At 40.1% G+C, this 22,610-nt stretch overlaps 1 protein-coding gene and 1 long non-coding RNA gene across 2 annotated transcripts in view; one reads left to right on the forward strand and one right to left on the reverse strand.

Moving 5' to 3' along the window:
- On the reverse strand, window positions 1–17,073 carry LOC116674126 (collagen alpha-1(VIII) chain). Its single transcript, XM_032506622.1, has 4 exons — window positions 16,888–17,073; window positions 3,105–3,276; window positions 1,201–1,488; window positions 1–1,111 (listed from the first exon to the last, which is right to left on the reverse strand). Exons 3-4 carry the CDS (start codon window positions 1,481–1,483, stop codon window positions 258–260), a joined length of 1,137 nt encoding a protein of 378 aa, XP_032362513.1. The 5' UTR covers window positions 1,484–1,488; window positions 3,105–3,276; window positions 16,888–17,073; the 3' UTR covers window positions 1–257.
- LOC116674128 (uncharacterized) overlaps window positions 7,147–22,610 on the forward strand; it is a 22,959-nt gene continuing 7,495 nt past the window's right edge. The window contains exon 1 of the long non-coding RNA XR_004327986.1: window positions 7,147–7,351. This is a non-coding gene — a long non-coding RNA (uncharacterized LOC116674128). The remainder of the gene's footprint in view (window positions 7,352–22,610) is intronic.

A 22,610-nucleotide genomic window follows, 5' to 3' on the forward strand; every position in this document is an offset into this window, starting at 1 on the left:
CATGGGGCCTTTAAAACCCCTCTGTTCCTTTTTTTTGTCCACCCCCACCTGACAGACCCGCCTCCGGGAAAAACCCGGGGGGGACCAAAGTCACCCTTCTTCCTGTTTTCCTTTTTGGGCCCCAAACACCACCTCTCCCTTTTGCCCTGGAAAGCCAAGACTACCAGGGAGCCCTATTGGTCCTGGTGGGCCAGGCATACCACTAGGACCAGTAGAACCAATGACACCTGGAAGACCTCCATAACCTTTATCACCTTTCAGGCCTGGAGGTCCAGGAAGCCCAGCATGTCCCTTGTGACCCTTAGGTCCTGGGAACCCTGGTTTACCATAACCTGGCAAGCCTGGACCCCCTGGTAAACCAGGAAGGCCTGATTCCCCTTTCCCCCCAGAGATCCCTGGTTGCCCTCTGAAACCATCTTTTCCTGGTTTTCCAATTCCAGGTAAACCTGGTGGTCCTGGTTTGGGCCCCTTTCCCAGGTTTTCCCCAAGTCCGATTCACCAGGGACCAATTTTCCTGGGATTCCTGTTTCCGGGAACCATTCAAGCCAGGTTTGCCACCCCCGGGAAAAACCCCCTTCCAGGTATCCTGGGGGTCCCTTGGTCCTTTCAAAAACCTGGCAAAACCCCGGGTTTACCATTCCTTTTTTTCTTTTTCCCCTTTGGGGGCCCGGAGGCCAGGTCCCAGGTGGGCCTTTTTGACCAGGCTCCCCTAAAGGACCCAGTTGGCCGGGCAGCCCCTGACCTCCTGGTTTGGAAAATCCCGGGAGTCCAGGGGGACCTGGGAGCCCTGCAGGCCCAGGAAGTCCAGTTGGTCCTTCTCCACCATTAGGACCAAGGTCACCTTTTGGTCCTTGTAATCCAGGTCCTCCGGGTTTTCCCGGCACTCCTGGCATGCCCGGTTTTCCGATACCTGGGTAGCCTTGAGGACCAGGCGGCCCCGGTTTTCCTGGTAGCCCTGGCAATCCCTGGCCTGGTAGTCCAGGGGGGCCTTGTGGTCCTGGTGGTCCTGTTGGTCCCGGGGGGCCCTGAACTCCTTGTGGTCCCTCTCTGAAACCTTCTCCACCAGGACCAGGGGGAGGTGGACCTTTCGCCCCTCTGGGAAATGTTTGTCCTGTAACCAAAAGGGAACATTTGGTGGATAACAGAATAAAGAAGAATGATAACTTATACATTTATTTTCCACTATCTAGTTGACCGTACCTTTGCCTTTCGTCAGTGGCCTCTCTTTGCCTATTTGCAGAGGCAGCTGAGGAAGCTCTTTTCCATACTGAGGAATTAACGGCCCTTCTTTGCCATAAGGCAGGTGTGGCATCTCATTCCCCAAAAACTGCTGCTGAGGATACCCATCATTGTACTGTGGCAGAGGTTGGTGGTGTTGAGGCGGCTGTTTATGTCCATAATATGCCCCACCGTGGGCCAGGTGCAATAAACACAGCTGGAAAATTATGAGTAGATAGAAAGAGTGGAGGGGTACAGTCTCCATTTTCTGCAGTGGAGAAAAAAAAAGTAAAAATATAACAAAAATAGTTGTAAATGTATACAACTTGGTTTCTTTGCAACTCAAAGAGTAAAAGCAGTAATATACCAGATTATAACATAACACATGCATAGGATTATGCAGCCTTAAAAAACTCACTACATCCTACACTTCTCATAACGCAACAAGATAGTGTCTCCAGACAGGTTTTACATTTGTAGTATCCAAAAGTCAAATCACTATGACATCATCTGGCTTGTTTTGTCACCTTCAGACCATAGACTTTAAAAAATAATGGACATAGCAGCAGTGAGTCACCCATTGGTTTGTGGACTAACGTTTTAATAGAGGCAATTTGGCTGTCGCAGTCTTGCTTTTGTTCGATCCGGACGGGACAATTTTGTGGCCGACAGGGTGGGGGGTTAAGCGGCTAAGCCTGTGTCGTGTATGGTTTCAGTGGCATTGTGCTAAGATAAATGCAAAAGTTGCAGATTTTCAACCGGCTGAAGCAAGTCATATGGTAGAGTTTTACTGGTGGGTAAACACCCCGGTGAACTGGTGCTCTTCATTTGAATGTACGGCAGCTGGTTGAAAATTGTCAAACTTTCCTTAAAGTTACCAGCTAACACTAGCTTTGTTGGCAAGGTGCTACCGAATGCCGAACAAGACATTTTTAGATGACCAAAATGTTCCATATAACTTTCATGAAGTGAAAATACACAGTGAGAGGGTCAAAGTTAAAGACGAAACCATGGACAGCATCCCAAAACATGTTCAGGTTACATTTAATGTACACAGTGCATCAGCATAGCTAAGCCTCTATCCTGAATGAATGCTTTATTATCTCTCAAGCTCATCAGTTGCTTTCCAGCCAAGAGGAAATTAGAGCTGCAGTCTCTAATATGCTGCTTACACCACTGTAGATACATTACTGGACACACCATATACACACAATATATGTTTAAACATACTGTGTCAAAGCCTCAGAGTCTCTTATCCTTTACATGAATTACACAAAGCACATGCTGCTAAGACATATCGTAATTAAGAGGCCCCACAAGGGACTTGGTTGGTTTTGAAAATAATCCTTAATTCCTTAAACATGTCAGTGCTTGAAAGAAAACTGGCAGGAGCACAGCGTGAAAATGCTGAAACAGTGATGGGTGAACGTATGTTTTTATTAGCTGTGTGGTTTTTGGAAATAAGACTTACTAAAATAGCTAAGGAATGTCAGGCTGAATATGTCTACTGTACAATACTTTTTGATTTGTGTAGTTCATACACACAAGAGAAACAGATAGGTATCAGGGAATGGTAGAAAGGGTTTGACAATATTAAGTGTGATTTTGCTGCAATTTCTAATTTACAATTATAAATCAATACAGTTAAGTCTAAAAACAACAACATGTCCTTTACTCATTGCAGCTAATACATCCAAATGTTCCTCTGAAGTCAGTAATGTACACTATGTTGCTGCTATATACTGTACATCAACATAAATTCAGGTGACATGTTTTTGAACAAAGTTTGAAACACATACATTGTATAAATAGTCAAAAGAAATGTACAAACCACTGTTTGACATGTGATCCACCTTTTTATTTGATTTAATCTAATATTCTACGGTTGAGATTTTTCCTCCTCTCAAACTGAAGGTTGCTGCTCCCTCTGGCCTGTGTCCGGTTTCTCTTCTACTTCCCCTCGCGTTAGGTCGCCTTTCTGTGTCTTTTCCAAGACATGAGTGGGACGGTGGCCATGCACAGGATCCAGCCAGGGGTTAGCCGCGATCCAGCTGGGCCCTGTGAAAATATGAATGTCCGGTTCAATGAATGTCAGGTGGTGACCTTTCGCAGAGCCCTGGGGTTTCTAACACTAAGCTGCCACCTCCACTTGGTAGACATATTTTAGCCTTGCTACAGTTATGCTGATTCACACCTCTTCTATGAAGAATTTAAGGAAAGAAGTTTAAATATATTAGATTTGACAACTGTAAAGTTTTAAAACTGTTTCTTTGCAGCTCGTAGGAGCTAAATGAAACATCTTCTGCTTTCATTCAGGGCTTTGTAAGGGAATTGAGAAGTTGCAGGCTGCAATTTCTTTTAAATGAATGAAAATAAATTGTGTGAATGGGAATGTACAATGATAAATAGAAAACACGGTGCATGATCTATACATTGTTTATAGCATCTTTTACTTTGAAAACCCCCTGAATTCAGTCAGATGGCTGTAATGACCAAAAATCTGGATTTAAATAAGTCCTTCATATGAGATGGTGTTTATTGTACATTGTAATGAATACATTGAGATACTGAATGTTGTGACTAAGGAAAAAATCCTGTATGACTAAGATATCCCCTTAAATGTTTGTGTTCTTTTCTATTTAACTTTGTACATTCCCATTCGCACAGCTAATTTTCATTTTATTTTTATTTAAAAGAAATTGCAGCCTGCGACTTCTCATGCAGGATTTTTTCCTTAGTCACAACATTCAGTACCTCACTATATTCATTTAAGTTTACAATAAACACCATCTCATATGAAGGACTTCTTTAAATCCAGTGTTTTGGTCATTACAGCCATCTGACTGAATTCAGAGGATTTTCAAAGTAAAAGATGCTATAAACAATGTATAGATCATGCACCATGGACAGAGCCTGCCGAGCCTGTCCAGTAAAGTCTGTAACTGACCTCTGATCTGTTTCACTTTTAATTTAATAACCACAGCAGAACAGTGTATCTATATTATATCTTATTATAAAATGCATTACAGCTATTTACAGTATATGCAGAATTAGTCCCAACATCTTTGTTTGGTCCGTTTCACCACAATTGAAATCAAATGAACTTGTTGTACAACAAAATCCGAAATGAAGTACCCATTAACAGGATCATTTAATGAATCAAATTTAGAGTCACTGGCAAGACCACTTCTACCTTGGAACTGAAAGCCAAAGACGACAAAATGTGCGCTTTTAAATACCCAATAAATGTTTTGTAGAGAAAATGAGGATGTTAAACTGATGATCACTCTGGTCCAAACCCCTTGTGTCCCCGGTGGCCTATAGCTGACCTGGTAGAGCGCGCACCCCATGTAGGCTCAGCCCTTGCCAGCGACCCGGGTTCGTATTCGGCCCCCTGGCCTTTTGCTACATGTCAACCCCCTCTCTCGCCCCCGTTTCCTGTCTTTCTTCAGCTGTTCTAAATAAAGGAAAAATCCTAAATAATATCTTTAAAAAAACCCTTCTACTCCCACAATGTAACCTTTTCTCTGCACTTAACCCTTGTGTTGTCTCGTCAAAATTGAAAATCAACACTGCTTTTTATTTATTTTTAAAAACTTTTTCTTACATTTTTGTCCCTTTTTCAACACTGTTTGTCACTTTCTTTTTCAACACTACGTAACACCAACTTATTAACTTAAGTTTACAGTTATTTTTGGAATTTATGGTCAATAAACCTCATTTATAGGAAACTATACCTAATGTTTGAGTTAGAAAAGCAGAAATTAGGAATTATTTAGATTAAAATTAAAGGAATGGATGTTGATGGATAATCACAGAAAAATATTTCAACTTTTACTCAATACTGTTTGGAAACACTTCAATGTTTTTTTTTCAAATGCTATAAAATTAAATAAGACGCCCCCAAAATTAATGAAAGTAGAGATTTGTACTGGCCAAAGAGCGTTGTGTGGAATCAATCCTGTTGTTTTGGGGAATTTAAAAAGAACATTGATATAGGAAAACGGGTCAACTTGACCCGAGGACAACACAAGGGTTAAAGAAGGGAACATGTGCTTGGCGAGGGAAGGAGACTACCCGGTGCTTTGAAACACACGTTCCCTCCTCCTTCCAAGGATATGTCAAGTCTGCATGGCTTACAGAGAAGACGCAGAAAAAACATATCCTATTCAATTTAGTGAAGCAGACTTTTTTTCTTTTTTTTCTGTATTGTGAGACAATGTTTAACCTAAGAGTAGAGGTGCTACTCCATAGGTGATTTCTGTTGGGGACTATAATAAACTGTAATGAAGTTAAAGTGGCCACCACACCCACATTTATTAAGCCCTTATATTTTTCATTTTAGTCAATACATTTTTTTGCAATTGGGCAACTACAGTATTTACCATGAATTGTATTATTATTACATTTGTTGATAGACAGGTGTATTCTGTCGTTGTATTCTATTCATTTTGCAGTAATGTTGTACTGAAATGAAAATAAAACATTTATTACATCCACTATTTTGTCTTTATGCATTTTTCTTGCTAAATGTTCTTTCCTTTTCCAAACACAACCAATCAAAATGCTACACAATTCACCCAGGTCACACACACACACACACACACACACACACACACACACACACACACACACACACACACACACACACGCAAAAAACTAATTGCTTAACTGATCACTAACGAGTCACTGCTTCAGTATAAGCCTATTCATAGGTCAAAAGTCAGATTACCAGATCATATTTGTTTTAATTAATGGATGACAACAATAGACAGAGAGCACGAGGAGACAGCAGAGGATGAGTTAAAACAGGAGGAGTTGGAAGAAGAGGAGGAGGAAGAGGAGGAAGGGGAAGAAGAGGACGTGTTGGAAGACAATGGGGGCAAAGAAGAGAAGAGATCAGGGCCACATTTATTGATTACGTGTGACCCCACATTACTGTATGTTAACACTGTGCTACTGTCACAACATCAAGGTTTTGCCATATAAATATTCTGTGTTTCAACATTGCATTGGTGTTTACAACCCCATTCAGCAGATTACTTTCACTTACATTGTATGGACACGTATCTACATGTATATATTGTATATGCATATGAAAGACAAAAGAGATTTAGATGTAGAACATAATTGTGTACATGGTACATCCAAAAATGTGTTTATAGTATTTTGAATGCAGTGTTTCATTTTGAAAGAGATATGAGGCATTTTGCATTTTGTGTGTCCAGTTTGGGGAATTGCATGTGGAGTTTTGAAAAAAAGAGACAGTTTTGAAAACCTGTGTAAGCAGTTATATATTATGATAACTGTAAGTTCACAATGTAGAGCCTAGAATTAGGGGTGGATCCTTTTGGATTCAGAGTTTTGCACACTGAATCTTGTGAAAACTGAGTCAAAGCAAATATCAGCACCGTTGACTTCCTTTGAAGAGAGAGTGCTTTTCTTGTCAAAATGTCTGCTGTTAAAAAAGTTCTGCTGAAGTGACCATGTCTGAACCACATGATTATGATTGCATTATAAAAACACAAAACTTACACAGAACATTACAATGTTTAGCTCTGAGTACCCCATATGGAAAGTGTTTCAACACAACAAAACAAAGTATTTTCCAAAATCAACCCAACTTCCAGGAACTGCTATCTCCAGCACAACACACGCTTTCAATTATAACTTATTGATCAGCAAGTGCGTAGTCACGGGGCGAGATTTGTCGAGCAATTCAAAAGCCCCGTGGAGTTGAAATACCATGTCATTTCTTATCTTTCACTGTACAGCCAATGTTTCTAACAAAATAGCTCTTTTGAGAATTTGCAATATCACCAAGGAACTTTATTAGATGTTCATGCATTTATATGCTATTTGAGACGTACCAGAGTAGGGGGGGGGGGGGGGGGGGGGTATCATGATGACCTTAACTTTTAGATCTGACAAAAGTTGCAAATTAGAAGCGAATCTTCTCAGATGTTTTTCTGGATAACATTGATTGACGATGGCTCAGTTCCATTAAGAGTCCCAATGAGCCGGCGTGCACAATACCAGGACCTCCCCAAAGTGGAATGCAGCCATCATAAATGTTATTAAATTCACCTGTGCTTTTCTACTATGGCAGGTCAAAATGTCTGTTGTGAAAAAGGTCTATTGGGTCAGTTTCACCAGACAGTGTCAGCACCTTTTTCTATTTTAGCTACTGAACTTCCTGAACTTCCTGAAGTATTTCAGGAGCCTTTCATGAAATGCACTTAAATTTCTTGCCGAGAGTTAGAATGGGAGTGCTACGTGAAGCGGTGCTTACGTGGTGGTGCAAGCTAGAGAAAGAACAAAGAGAGAGAGTGGTGCTGCTAACGTTACATCAAACAAAACCAGTTCCCTGTGCCGCCGTATGATACCGTACCGCTGTGCTCGGACTCCATTTTTTCATTTTTTCATGTCATTATGAAAATGACAGGTTTGGCAAGTCCGCTTGTCATTGCTTGGTTGTCAAAAACGTGCTTGACGTAGGGCATTTTTATTTCAGAAGAGTTTTTTCAACTTGAAAAAGACACTCCAAGCTGCAAAAGTCAAGATGGAGGTGGCATTCAAAAAAGCGCTCATGACTTGTGAATGTGAAACAGGCGCTGGCAGCGTAAAAAAACACACCACGTGTGAACATAGCCTTTTGTCTGTACAGTAAAAATGGAGCTAGCACCAGCAGCCACTTAGCTCAGCCCAAAGACTGGAAACAGGGGGAAACACCATACTGTAACACAATTAACGTAAAATTTACAGTAACTTGCTGGACAATTGTTGCCAGTAAGTTACTGTAAATTTTACGTTAATTGTGTTACAGTATGGTTTCCATTATGGTGAATTCTTTTTACAGTAAAGGTACCGTACTTCCATTTACAGTATTTTATGCATTCATTGGAAAATACTAAACAATTAAACATAAGATAAAAAAGTAAAAATCCAGTAGTTTACTATACTATTTACAGTACTATAGTGGTTATACTGTGATTTTTTTACAGTAATGTTTTGCCTTCTATGATTTCAATTGTAATACTTAGACTACTGTGACGTTGTCATGGCGACAAGGTTGTAATGTAAACGTTACAGCATTCTACTGTAAAAATCATATACAGTAGTGTTACTTTCAAATCTAAAGGAAATAACTGGAGATATCACAGCCATTATTTACAGTGCACCTGTCTACCAGCACCTCTAAAGCTTACTCATATACACTTTATATCTTGTTTGTTTTAATTCGATTCAATTGAATTTTACTTATAGTATCCATTCATAACAACAGTTTTCTCGAGACACTTTACAGATAGAGTAGGTCTAGACCACACACTATAATTAACAAGAACCCAACAGTTCTAGTAGTTTCCTCCAGAGCAAGCACGGGTGTGACAGTGGCGAGGAAAAACTTCCTTTTTTTGAATGAAGAATGGCAATAACAATCACAAAAATAGTAGTTTGTAGTAGATCTTTGTAGTAGTTCTTGGCATAGCAGGGCACTGTGCGGCATTACAAGGCACACATTAAACCGTTTGTTTAATCTGTACAGACACCAAAGTGTAAAAAAACAATAAAATGACCATTTCTTGGCCAGGTGCTGTCACTTCCTGGAGCCATACTTATTTTGTAGAGCGGGCGTGGATCAGATAAAATGAGTTCTTGTCATCTGGCTAGAGAAGATTCTGAAGGGTGATGTGGTTACAGAAATAGTATAAAACCTAATGCCTTCATATCAATGAGCTGGGAAATCACATCTATATTGAACCATCCAAACAGTAGAACATATAACATGGACAACAATGTCAAAGTCTGGCAACTATTAGACAAGACAGCTGGGGTTAACATGTTAAAATATACATTGATTTGCATTGGCTGCTACAAAATGCATCATACTCACTGGAAAATTACCATTGCATATTTGTACGTTGTGAAGTCCAATGTACTTATTTTCCTGCTTTATGTTATTGTTGCAACACTTTACTGAAAGAACAATATTTCATCCCACTCTATATGTGTATACAGATGGTTCCACATTAACTATCTACTTGTAAATCTCAACAAAGACCAAACAGCGTACAACTTTCAAACGACTTTCTTGCTTATTTTTTTTGTTAAATCTTTCATCTTGTACGCGCCATTTAATGAGGGCTCTTTAGACACCTCCTGCTTGATGACAATCCCATGCAACAGAGATGGTCAGCCCCATAAATGCTGGTTCCTCTGAACCTCTTTGCCAACTCTTACAACCACAGCCGGCCCTGCTTGGTGATGAGCCACAAGTCTTTTATCACCTCCAGCTTGGCTTTGAAAATAATCAAATTTCCATTTCTCCTCCTCTCCTGACCGATTCCAGATGGGGGGACTCTACCGCTCAATAAACAAACGATGAGGAACAGAGGCATGTCATTGCTAACAGATACGGGTGCCAATCTTAATTGCTTCTTGTGGTTGGGCCTGACTTTTGTGTTTGAAACTGATTGCAGAGGGGCTTTCTTCCAATGAAAGCGGGCCGCTAAAAACAATAAGTCATCATATCTAAATGAAGACATCTTGGAGATACCCAATTATTTTGGGTCATATGTGAACGTAGAAGAATGTGAAATGGAAAACAAATCCATGCTTACAAATTGTGTGTTATTTATGAAATAATAGGAGAATGTAAACCCTGTATATTTGTCTTTTTGGTAAATAAGCCATGGAGCAGTACTTTTGACATAATGCAAAATACATGCAAGTACTCTCTCGGTGCAGTATGACAACATTTGTACACACACACACACACACACACACACACACACACACACACACACACACACACACACACACACACACACACACACACACACACAAGAATGTAACGATCAGCTGACTGACGTAGCATAAGCGCCAAGACAACATCTGGGGAACGCACCTGTGTGTGTGTGTGTGTGTGTGTGTGTGAATTTTTGCATGGATGCATGTGTGTTTGAGTTGTTTCCCTTATTACCTAACTTTTGTAAGAGAAACACTGTGATTCTCTTGGGCAACAATCTGCACTAGTTTCTGCAGGCAAGAGTCACAAGAGATTACACCAAAAACAGAAAATGTATTCGCAATTTTGATAAAAAAGCAAAAAACGCAAAAATACCATCATTTTCCTGGTTCCAGTTTTTCAAATGTAAAGATTTGCTGTTTTTCTTTGAATTGTATGAAAACAAGGGAAACCTTTTTGTTGTATGGACTGTTGTTCGCACAAAACAAGCAGCTTTTAGACATCCCCATGGGCTCTGGGTTATGATCATGATCAGTTTTTATTTTCATCTGACTTTTCATAGACCCTACAATCAGCTGCAGCCCTGTGTATATGCAGTGTAACATGGCTTATGCATCTGTATATAGTTAAAAGGAATCCCTTTTATAAATAATAAAAAGTGAGTAGATTTCAGTTAAAGAAATGATGAATCTCACTGCAAACAAAGCCAGCAGTGAGGATGGAGGTGGTTCAATAGAGGGCGCCAAACTCTCTCACTGAATTACATCTTCAAAAAATCAATACTCGTGTAAGGCTGTCTTGTTTACTGGTGTTTTCCACAGACTGGGTGGATATCCTGACACAGACTGTCTGCTGCCTGGTTTAAACACTTTTGTCCAGTCATATATATTAATACAGGACGTTGGTTTTGTGCACAATGCCCGCTTTTTTCTATCCACAACAGTCTCTATTCTCACCAACCACAAGTCATATTCAGAGCATATTGTGAACCTGAAGCTGTTTTTCTTTTCTGCGTCCATGGCCCTTTCCTGTCTCCAAGCAGGTGATTTATTCGCCTCAATCATCGAGTAACATGTGTTTTCCCCCACAACTCAGCTTATCTTGATGGGAAGGGAATACCGCTGAGTTTTCTTCGTCTGCTCCAGTTCCTCTCCAACCTCTTTTGCTCTTTTACAGCATTCCTTCACACCTACTCGATCTCTTTGCAGGGCGAAGGACGGAGTCCCCCTTTCGGAGACGTCTACAGCCTTAAACTTGACAAGGCCGACGAGGGGTTAGCTGACCTCTAGCTGGATTGAAAGGCCTTATTTTAACCCAATTTCAAACTGATGTTCCAAATAACCACGAGGGGAAGTAGCATCCGGATGAGTTTTATATTGGCAACCGCAGTGTTTGCTTACTGCTCCTCTGACCTTTGACATACACGTACGTACATGTACATAATTGCACACACACCTCCCTCACACTCACGGTCTGTCCGACCTCTTCACCCATCTCATTGACACATTTTCCCTCTCCTACAGCTCTGGGAACCACAAGTCACCCGACGTCTGACCACAATTTTCATTTTAGACAAAATTCGGAGCAGGAGGAGAATTATTTTCCTATTAGCTTTGAGTTCTGTCAAAACAGAGTATCTAGTGTCAGTGGAGAGTATTTAATAGCATTTCACAACTAAGAAGCACTTCAAGTCTTTACATACTATAACAAAAAATCCTGTGCTTAGAGAGAAGGAAGGCAATGGGAAACTAGGATGGGAAGAATGTACTTTTTAAGCTAAATATTTTTTACATGACATGTTTCATTATCTTGCACAGCAGGAAGAAAAACTGAGGTTTTCAGACTGTCAGCCGGAGTTCTCGCCTGAACTTCATGCAATTTTGCCACATTTTTTTTTTCTTCTCTCATATGTTTGCACTGGCTCTCAAAGGGACACTCCACTGGTGAATGATTATTTTTATATGCAATAACAATGTTTGGCCAATAATCAGATCTGATCACTTATACAAAGATATAAGTGATATATCATATTCCCCTTCTACTTAGACCACAGACTTCAGTGGGGAATTCTGCAGTTTGCAGCTGCATAAATATATTTTATGAACTGTGTGAATGGGAATAGAACAGCCCACACTGTGCAAGAGGCCACGTGTTTTCTCCCTTCGGTTTCATTCCAACGAACAGTGGTGGAAAGTAACTGCATAGGTTTACTCATGTGCTGTACATAATGTCAACGTACTTGTACCATTTATATCATTTTATACTTCTACTTACTACTTTTGAGTGTGAAATGTGCTTTTTACCCCACAATAGTTGGCAATAATAGACAGTTTACGCGTAATTTTTTTTAGATTACAATTTTACATAAAAACACGCAACATATGATAAGCTTATAAAATACAGCTAAAAAAATAAAAATCCACAGAAATAAAATTGGGGCTGTAGAACATTTTTAAATTTTTTATTTATATTTAGACCTCATTAATTACATCAGGACACCTCAGATTTAGGCTGTAATCCTTTGACTAGAACTCTAGTTTAAAGGAGAATTCCGGCATTTTTTACATTAATCTTAATTGTCATGAGTGTACTTTCGATTGAACCCCCACCCCCCAACCCAAATCCGTACAGGCAACACGGAGTAGATGCAGCAATGTGCATGAGCTTGCACTGAGCTAAAACATCAGTTGTCGGGGCAGGTTTAAGAGTGCCTTTGTGCCTCTTAACAGATATAAAATGCAATTGAAATGTCTGTGCAACTTGAACAGGGCCCTTAAATGACAACAAGATGTATCTTCAACTCAGACATTGTTTAAATTCACCTACCCTGGTCCCTAGCTCTTAGCTGCCGTCCGGTGTGTGTTCAGCCAGGCTTCTGTAATAATCATTCCGACAACAATCCACAGAGTGTCGGTGGTGTCCTCCAGGGGAGAGATCGTGGCTTTGGAACGTTTTATTCCCCTCAAAAAATAGGTAATTGAGCCCTGTAGTGGCTATGACCATATCAGTGACTATGTACCTACATGGAAACTGAGTAAATGATGTATGTGGCTTGCACAGTGATATGTTAGAGAAGATAGCTGTAATCTCGTGCTGAAGTCCCATTGTAGCAGGAAAAGGGAAACAGTGTGCAGTGTGTTTTTTTTAAGGTGGAATGCATTTCAAGAGGTGACGTGACCTGTCTCCTGGAGGACATAGCCACACCGGTGGCACTCCGTGGATTGCTGTCGGGATAATTATGACATTATAATTATGGCATCTTGTTGGCACGTAAGGACACGGTTCATGTTGTACAGACATTTTAACTGCATTTTATGTCTGTTAAGAGGCACAAAGGCTCTCTAAAACTGCCGTTTTAGCTCAGTGGAAGCTCATACACATAGATGCAGCTACTCCGTGTTGCCGGCACTGATTCGGGCAGGGTTTTTTCAATCGAAAGTACACGCATATTTATGACGATCAAGATTAATGTACTAAATGGCCAGAATTTCCTGGACTACTTAACTATATATAAAGTAGTTAAAACTAGCTTCATCTCAACCAGCGACAACAGTAAAATGCTGCTTTCACATTAATGCATTAGTGTTAATGTCATATCTGATAATACACACGGCCATTTTACTGCAAAACTATTATTCATACAGTTGATATTTTAAGTACATTCCGCTGCTGTTACTTCTGTACTATACTTTTATGTATATAAAGGATCAGAACATGTACTCCACCACTGCCAATGTATCTGATAAGGCACAAAAATGTAAAACAAAAAAATCACAAGTTGACCACAAATACCTAAAATAAGTACTGGGTGGTGATCAATGCTGCTTTGAGAAATGGTTTCTTAGTTTATTGCTGACAGTTGCCCTTTGATGTTGGTTGACTGTAACTCTACGACTTCAAGTGATCAGTCATCATCGGGCTTTTTGCTTGTCTGCAGTTACAGACTTTTTACTTTCTTACACACATATCAATTTATTGGGGTCATAAAATGGCCCGAGACCATTTAGTTCTTGCTGCAACATGCATGCATCGTCTGACCGGTGACAGTAATGGGATACGACGACAGTCCCGGGAAGCTTAATGCATTGTACAGTCATACCGTAAAATATGCCAGTCAGAGAAAAAATATGATCCTCCCTTTCCCTACTGTCCAGATGTTTTTGCAGTGCAGTATTTACGAGGGACAATAAGAGCTACAACTCAGTCTACTTAGGAGTTTAGATAAGAGATACTTTGCAGTAAATCTGGAAGATTTAAAGCTGTAATTCCAGATTGGTGTTTTATAAACTAAGATGCCAAACTTTGGCAGCTAATGTGGAAGATAATCAGAAACATGCATTATTACCAATGCAAATGTGCCACAATTGCAGTTTTTATATTTCACATTTTGAGACATTTCTAAGGGCGCGGTGCTCTGCACGGTAGCAGGAGTGTTTGGAGACATGGTCTCAAATCACAGAGGCTGCAGCTGCGGGATCAAGAGACACATTCCCTCTGAGCTACATAAACACGTCCTGTTCAGTAGGTGAGAACTGGGAGGGAGTCTGAGTGCGAGACTGGGAGGGAAAATACTGTCAAGAGACATTAACAGAGTGAAAAATATCAAGTCACAGCGCGCTTACAGGAGCATTTGATTAATTTCCTGCACATATCTACACAGTCTTGGGATTCAAGCTTTGACACAGGTTTGCTTCTGCAACCTCCGTTTCCACAGCTTCTGCTCAAAGGAAACTTTATAAGATACAGTCACATCCTTTGAAACAAAGGGATTCAACCTTATCCTTTACATTTTGGGAAATAAGCTTAATCCCTTCCATGATGAGAGTTAGAGAAGATTGATATTACTGTCATATCTGTACACTAAATATAAAGCTACAGCCAGGAAACAGTTGGTTTAGCTCAGCATAAAGACCTAATTTTTTGCATTGAAGTGAAGGATTTACATTATCGACATGCTGTTAAGGCCCTTGGACACAAAAAACAACACAATTGTAGGACCTACTTCGAAAAGTTATTCCTGAACCAAACATCTTTAGATAACTTCAACCTAATTTGGTGATTAAGCTGAGCTTCATATAATGTAAATGTACAACATTATATTCAGTCTCCCTGAACCCAAATCATAACCTGATACTCAAAAAACTCAGACCCCTTACCCTAAACTGTTTGCCGAAGTAAGGAGTCCTTTTTTTCTTCTTAAATTTTCCACTTTCTAATATGGAAAATACCTGCAGTCCAAAACAAACACTACCAATAAACGCCTCTTGGTTGGTCTGGATAAGATACCACTGCAAATAAACGGCCCATAACCTCTACCATAACAACTAAGCAAACACTAAATGCATTGCCCAAAATTACCAAGCTGTAGATTTTCTTGATTTGGGCTTTTAATGAGCTCCTCACATCTGCAAAATAGTGTTTTGGTGTGTTTCCACAGTGCTGTCTACAACATTTTGCTGATGCCAACAGTCCTTTCAGAGCACCAAGGATTAGGTAATTAAAAACCATCAGCAACTTAATTGTGCAATCTTGTTTAAGCGCAACTATGTGAGCTTACCACATTTTCCCCTAATTAAGAGTTCTCTCTCCAATAAAGGAAAAGCACGATAATTTTAAATGGCAATAAAGAGCTGAAAGTTAGAATCAGCTTCAAAAAATGTACATGGTTTCTCCCAGTTTCATAAAAACTGACCTTTGTGGTATCTTAAACTTTATTAAGACACTTGTCACCTCAGCTCATCAGACAGGCCTGTGACGCTCATTGGCTGAAAGCACAATTCCACAAAAACGTGTCTGCTCGCATGCCATTGCGAGTGGTCTGGCATGGCAGTGATTAGAAAACATTTCCACCCATTGCAGCAGAAAACAGAAACAAGAGCTTCAACTTGGACATGGGTGTGAAACAGGGATTCCCAACTGTTTTTTGGCAGGTGCACACTCACCTTTTCCATGATCATGTTATAGAGTGGATAGAGAGGCAGAAAATCTGGAAGCTTTTTTAAGTTTGCATCAATATAAGTTTGTCATTTTGAACTAACATGTTATCAAAAGCAAATATTAAGTTTGCTTGCATAGCAAGGGACACAAATGGGATGTAAAACCTGACTCCGGGTATAAAGGACTCCAAAGACTGGAACACACAGATCTGCATGTTTTAGGTAGGAAGAAAGTTGCCTAAAAGAATTCCTGATCCCCAAAGATTCCATCCATGACTTTTTTCTCAGAGGCAACGCTGCCAGAAAGCCCTTTTTCTAAAACTGAGTTTAATCCTGTTTTCTCTTATTCCTGTGGGATAGTTAAAACTACAATAACTTAAACCCTGAATCATTTTCTTTCTCAAACATTGCATGACAAAGTGCCTGCACTCTGCATTCTCTGTTGAAAGACATTCAACTAAAATCTCCAAAATGTAAAGACATTCCAATAAGCTGGTGCTATATCCTGTCAAGATGCTGCACAGTGCATTAATTTTAACAAGCTTAAACCTGGGTTATTCTTCCCAGGTGTCTCTTTTGGATATTCTTTGTACTCTGTAAACTGTCAGACGTTATCTGCAGAAACTTCTGTCAGCAGAAGCTTTACAGCAGTGAGCTTTGTGAAGCAGGATGTCTAATGAAACATTTTTGGAAGTTTCTTAAGTTCTTTTCCTTACGTGCCATCCCAAAAGTTACTTGTGTATTGTTCCACGATTCAAACAGGACGTGCTTTGGCATTTTTTTTCCAAGAGAAAAGGGAAAATGAGCCAGTCAAGACATTGCAAGTCGACAACCATTCAAGAAAAACACACACGTTTCAAATCAAACCATAAGCTAATGAGGGCTTACTGGATGTTACTGCTGCAGCAAAAGACCTAAACATGGTGGCCGTGCCAACCAAAACATCATCAAACCCTGTCGTGCCTGTGGTGACGCATCACTTACCTTTGTGTGTGTGGTGCTGCTGCTGCTGCAGGGTGGAAGTATCACAAAGCTTTGAGGAGTTTGGGACAGACGCTGAACAGCAGCTCTGGTGAGAGTTTGGCTTTTATCTGCAGGTGGGAGGAGCTGCTCGAGCTGAGAGAAGAGAAGCTCTGGATCTGTGCATGAGAAGGAGGTAGGGAAACAGAGAAGAGGAGAACAGGAGAAAACTACTCGAACTGCATGTTTACAGCAGTAGAAGTTCTTGGAGACTGAGGCCCAATCAGCTGCACAACTATATATCACAAGGAGGAAGATTCTCGTTTCACTTGGACTTCTCGCTGCATTCTTTGCATGCAGAAAGATTAAAAGGCATCGTCTCACTTTGGTTAGCCGACGTTGGCTCACGTCAAAATCTAGCTGAGAGGAGTATTTTGGTGACTACCACAGTACACACACAGTAGTTCATAACAATATCTAACCACAAGGCCCATTTACAGTAGAAGCTGTTTCGGAGCTTTTGAATGTATGTTCAGGAGTCGTCATGGATTTGTACACTTTTACAAATTTAAAGTAAAATTTACAGTAACTTACTGACAACAATTGTCCAGCAAGTTACTGGGAAGTCTTTTTGTAGTAAATGTACCATACTTCCATTTACAGTATTTCATGTATTCACTGTAAAATACACAACAATTAAACACAACATAAGATAAGAAAAAAAATAATACAGTAGTTTACTATACCATTTACAGTACTATAGCGGCTATATTGGGATTTTTTTTACAGTAATGCTTTGACTTCTGTGATTTCAACTGTGATACTTAGACTACTGTGATGTTGTCATGTCGACAAGGTTGTAATGCACCTTTACAGCATTCTACTGTAAAATCAAACACAGTAGTGTTACTGTGAAATCTAAAGTAAATAACTGTAGATTTCACAGCCATTATTTACAGTGTAAGTCGATGTGTACATTTCCACTTTGGATGAGAATGGACATTGTTATTTCTCACACTCAGTATTAAAGTATTCATTTTCCTTTATTTGAGCATAAAAAAGAGAAGGCTAGGACAAATCCTTTCTGCCAGTATAACATCGACAAAGAATTCACAGACACGCTTTGAGCTAAAAGTTATCGCCAGCATGCGAACATGTTGGTGTAATGTATACCTTGTTCACCATCTTAGAGCGATAGCATGCATTAGCTGATCAGCAACGAACACAAAGTAGAGCTGATGCAGATGCAAATGTCATTAGTCTTGTAGGGATTTAGTGAAGAAAAGTATTGGACAAGTTCAAATTTTACCTTGACAGAAAACTTTGAGCTGCTGGTGGCTGTGAGCTAAATTCAGGGGATCACCAAAGACATTAAGCTTAACCCTTTGGGGAATATGAATATCAGCATAAAATGTCATGGCAATTGTTACGCCCCCTTTTTTGAAACGGAGCCAATAACAGGACAATAAGTTATTTGACAGTGATGTAGTAGAAGTGAAGTTTTTTATTTACAGCTTTTCTAAATGTAATAAATGGGTTCGCAAAAGGTGGAGGATAGGATATAGACGTGCATAACAAATTAAATTATTAAAACAAAACTAGGCTAGTGAGCTGCACGACTGAGCTACACAGTGGGGAACCAATCAACTTGATAGCACCTGGAGAGAAAACAGCAGAGGTAAAAAGAAAGAAAAGCAAAAGGGGAGACAAACACATACAGTACAGCAGGCCATTTTTCCACCCTGCCTGGCGTAAAAGGATTTGGTTTGCACGTACACGCAGCTCTCCATGCGACTCTTCCCAAGCGCTTTGGGTGTAAAATGTTGAAAATATTCAGCTTTTGTGCAAATTCTTCACTGTGTCGAAGCAACGAGCAGAGGCAGAGGGGAGAACATTCACACTCGGAACAGCTGGTTCACATTTGAGGAATTACTTTCAGTGTTTTTGTTTGTGTTGCTATTTCAGTTTTTTAACATGTTCTCCCAGTGCAGGAACTGCTTATAGAGAAAACATTTTGGTCCCCCCCCCCACCCCTTTCTGACCCTACCATCAGGGCTAATTAGTGCTTGTTAAAGCAATTTACAACGCAAATAATCATGATGTCACTCACTATTCAGTTAACATGGTCACACCCTTATTTGTGCAAAAACCCCTTCAGTCCCATATCTACTTTTGAAATCCGATCGATGAACCTGTTCTCCATTTTGCATTGTCTGTTTTGCAGTCATCACTTTCAATTTTCCAGAGCAGGAAACTGTTTCCCAACATATACACCAGAGAGAACAACAAGCACTCAGCTGCGTGGAAATACTGACCTCATACCTGTCTGCATGCAGACTTCCTGTTCATGTAATTATTAACCCGCGACTCAGATCTCGAGGCCAAGTTGCCGCAGCAACACGAAGAATTCAGAAAACCCTGGCAACGACTCGTGTTTCTCTCTGTTTCCTGTTCTTTAATCAACGTTCTTTCATCTTTGGATTGGGAGCGTGGTCGTATGGGTGATGCTAACAGGTGGACGCTCTGTTACAATAACATTAGTTGGGTTTTGGTCTTAAAGAAATGGCACTATTCATTGGCCTCACACACTCATTCTTTCCCAATGCTGTGTTATTCATGTGTGATTGACTGAAATGGGATTAATGTAGTCATCGTGATTATAGTTTGATGGTGGGCACGGGTTTCATCAGCCATTTGGCAAAATCTAGAAATATGCTTATGTTTCAAAACCAACTAAACGCTGAAGTGAAGTGAAGTGGACATTGTAAAAAAAAAATCAACTCTTCGTGGGCACTCTTTTTTATTTCTTTTCCTGGCACCTCTCTCTGACATGATCGTTCAAGGGTAACTGGAACATAGTCGGGGCATTCATGTACTTTATCCTTGATCACCTTGAAAGCTTACTATATTTTTTATATAATCTAAACTAAGGCCCAAAGACCAGATATAAACCTCCACTCTGATTTGACTCCCTAAAAAGATTTTTGAGTGAGTTTGTTTTTAATGGTTTCTTTTACATGCGTCATTTATGATATAAGACATTTTTGTTTGCTCAGTGTGCATTTCTCAAAGAAATAAAAAGACACAGAAGCAGAAAAAATGAAAGAACATTTGACCGTGTACTCCAGTTCTGGAACCAAAGATTTGAATAGCACTTTTTCCATTTAGCAGAACCACAGCCATCGATGTTGGCTGTTGACCCGTCTGTAAGACCATCTCATGAAGTCACCTAACGGAGACCTTTCTGCAGACCATCCCCTTCCGCCAGTACAACTCTATTTGAAAGAGAAAGAAAATAAGTGGGCATTTAGGAGTGAGGAAAGGAAAATCAGCTGTGAAAGATGTTAAAGCTTTTCAATTAAAGTTGTGTGCTGATGGACTGTAGCTGGCACTGGAAAAGTGTGAGAATTCAAAACGGGAGCCAATGGCGTATTTTACAAGCATTACAGTCGGGTTCTGTAACATGTGACCACGGACTTGGCAAAAAAAAAGAAAATGAAGAATTTTTTTTTTCTTTTTTTTTGCATTTGAGTGAGTTGGCTAACTCTAGTATTTTTGCTTTTTAAAATAATGACAACGGCATCTTTCTTTTCTTGCTTGGTTGGTCTGATTTAATGCAAGCTGCAAACATTAGCATGTTAACTAGCTTACAGAAGTAAACCAATGGAACGCTTAATGCAATGAGTAGGGGATTAGTAGAGCCGCTGCTCCTCACAGGATGCCCCCTGGGCGCCTCTCTAGGGGGGTGTTCCAGGCACGTCCAGCTGGGAGGAGGCCTCGGGGAAGACCCAGGACTAGGTGGAGGGATTACATCTCCAACCTGGCCTGGGAACGCCTCGGGATCCCCCAGTCGGAGCTGGTTGATGTGGCTCGGGAAAGGGAAGTTTGAGGTCCCCTGCTGGAGCTGCTGCCCCCGCAACCCGACTGCATTAGCGGACGAAGATGGATGGATGGAAATATTTTTTTAGGTTAGGATTTTTCTAGCTGACAAATAACAGAAAAGACAACCAAATGTGAGCGACAAGAACGTGGCTCAGGCACACAACCACTTTGTGTGACAGCAACCGCAGGGCATTAGGCACCGCTCATAGGTGAAATATCATTTTTGAGCAGAGATCTTTAACCGGGGGTCCGGGACCCCTAGGGGGTCCTCACAGTTACTGCAGGGGGCCTCTACAGACGCGTAGCTTTTGGTAAGCAGTGTGCGTGGTTGCATACGGGCCCAGACCAATCAGGGGCCCACGTGACTGGAAGGTGTTGATTGGCACCCTATCGCATTTTCATTACGTTCATTTTTGATTCATTCAATAAATTATTATTTTTTGTCTTAAATCGACCAGTCATTTTCATTATACCAACATTTTCAGCATTCTGAGCCTTTTTGGTAAAGTTCCTAGCCATAACTCAGCCCAGAGTAATGCATTAATAGTAACAATTATTATTCTGCCCAAAAACATGTTTCCTTTTTATTTTTAAAGAACCATACAAAAAAATGATGAAATTTGTTTTTTGCAACGTTTACTGTCTTCCTCAACTTCATTGTAACAAACAAATACATTGCATCTTTTAATCCAATTTCTTTGGAAAGCTCCCGCAAAATCAGACATTTTGGGCTGCAACAATCTCAAAAAATGGCAGTGAAATCCTGGTGGGACTTGCCCTTGTGTGTTTTTTAATGTGTTATGGTGCGCGTAGGCTACTCTTGATTTTATCTCATCTCATATGCTGTGTCTCTATGATCCTATGCTGTCCTATTCATGGTAACCTACTCATGGACTTTGTGTTTCCATCACATACTGTAGTAGGGCAGCCCCCCTTGATAATCCTGCATAAGGGCCCGGTGTTGGCTTGTTACGCCACTGCCTCCAAATTATTATTATTATTATTTAGTTTTTTTTATTTTTTTGAGTACAGAAAAACACTTTGCATTATCTTAAATGTGACACAGGTGTGTTGGAGGGGGATGAGTAGGTCAAAAGTTATAAAGAAACTCCTGCGTACTGTCTTACTTTTGAAGGTTTTTACACAAAAATCAAATGTCTTAACATGAATTGAACATATTGTTAGCAAAAATAAATCAGCCTATTTGTTGGCCCCACTAAAAGTCACTACGGTCCAATCATACAGGTAATCATGAGGATTCAGAGTGTTTTAACATAAAACATGATTTATAAAATCATACCAACTATTATTTTAATAGCTTAGTATTTTATGCACCAAATATGTATGTATGAAGGCTTTAGGCTTTTATTGTAGGCCCAGTTAAATATGCAAATTTGTTTTATAAACGATGTTGTAGGGGGTCCCTGCTCCATCTTTCTTTCAGATAAGGTGTCCTTGGCTTAAAAAAACGTTAAAGACCCCTGTTCCAGAGAGTCCCTTATCTGTAAGTCAGCGAAAAACACATCACTGCATTTACACAACCTTTAAAATGTTCACAAATGCTAAAGGAATAAATATGAGAAACATATCAAAACTGCACCTCTGAGTCCTCAAACATCATTCAAGCCCTAATCCCTGAGTTCTCTCAGGATTCCCTGTTCATGTGTCAAGCGTGTATATAGGTATTTTCTTTTGTCTCCTCTTTTTTGCAAAATGTGGCAACACATTTCCAAAAGGTGAAACAAAGTCTTCCCAGGTTTAATGTGTGCACATACACTCATTTGTAAATGGCTAACAGAGCTCTGTTTTACATTCTGGATCTGGTTTTCCTCTTTTGCGGAGTGCTTTTGTAAGATTTTGGCTCA

The sequence above is a fragment of the Etheostoma spectabile genome, chromosome 24 (assembly GCF_008692095.1).
Source record: "Etheostoma spectabile isolate EspeVRDwgs_2016 chromosome 24, UIUC_Espe_1.0, whole genome shotgun sequence".
Taxonomy (NCBI): domain Eukaryota; kingdom Metazoa; phylum Chordata; class Actinopteri; order Perciformes; family Percidae; genus Etheostoma; species Etheostoma spectabile.

Coding starts and splice junctions, on each gene's coding strand:
- LOC116674126 (XM_032506622.1), bottom strand. CDS start 1,483: ATGGAGACTGTACCCCTCCACTCTTTCTATCTACTCATAATTTTCCAG. Junction 1,112..1,200: donor GCCACTGACGAAAGGCAAAG/GTACGGTCAACT, acceptor TTTTGGTTACAG/GACAAACATTTCCCAGAGGG.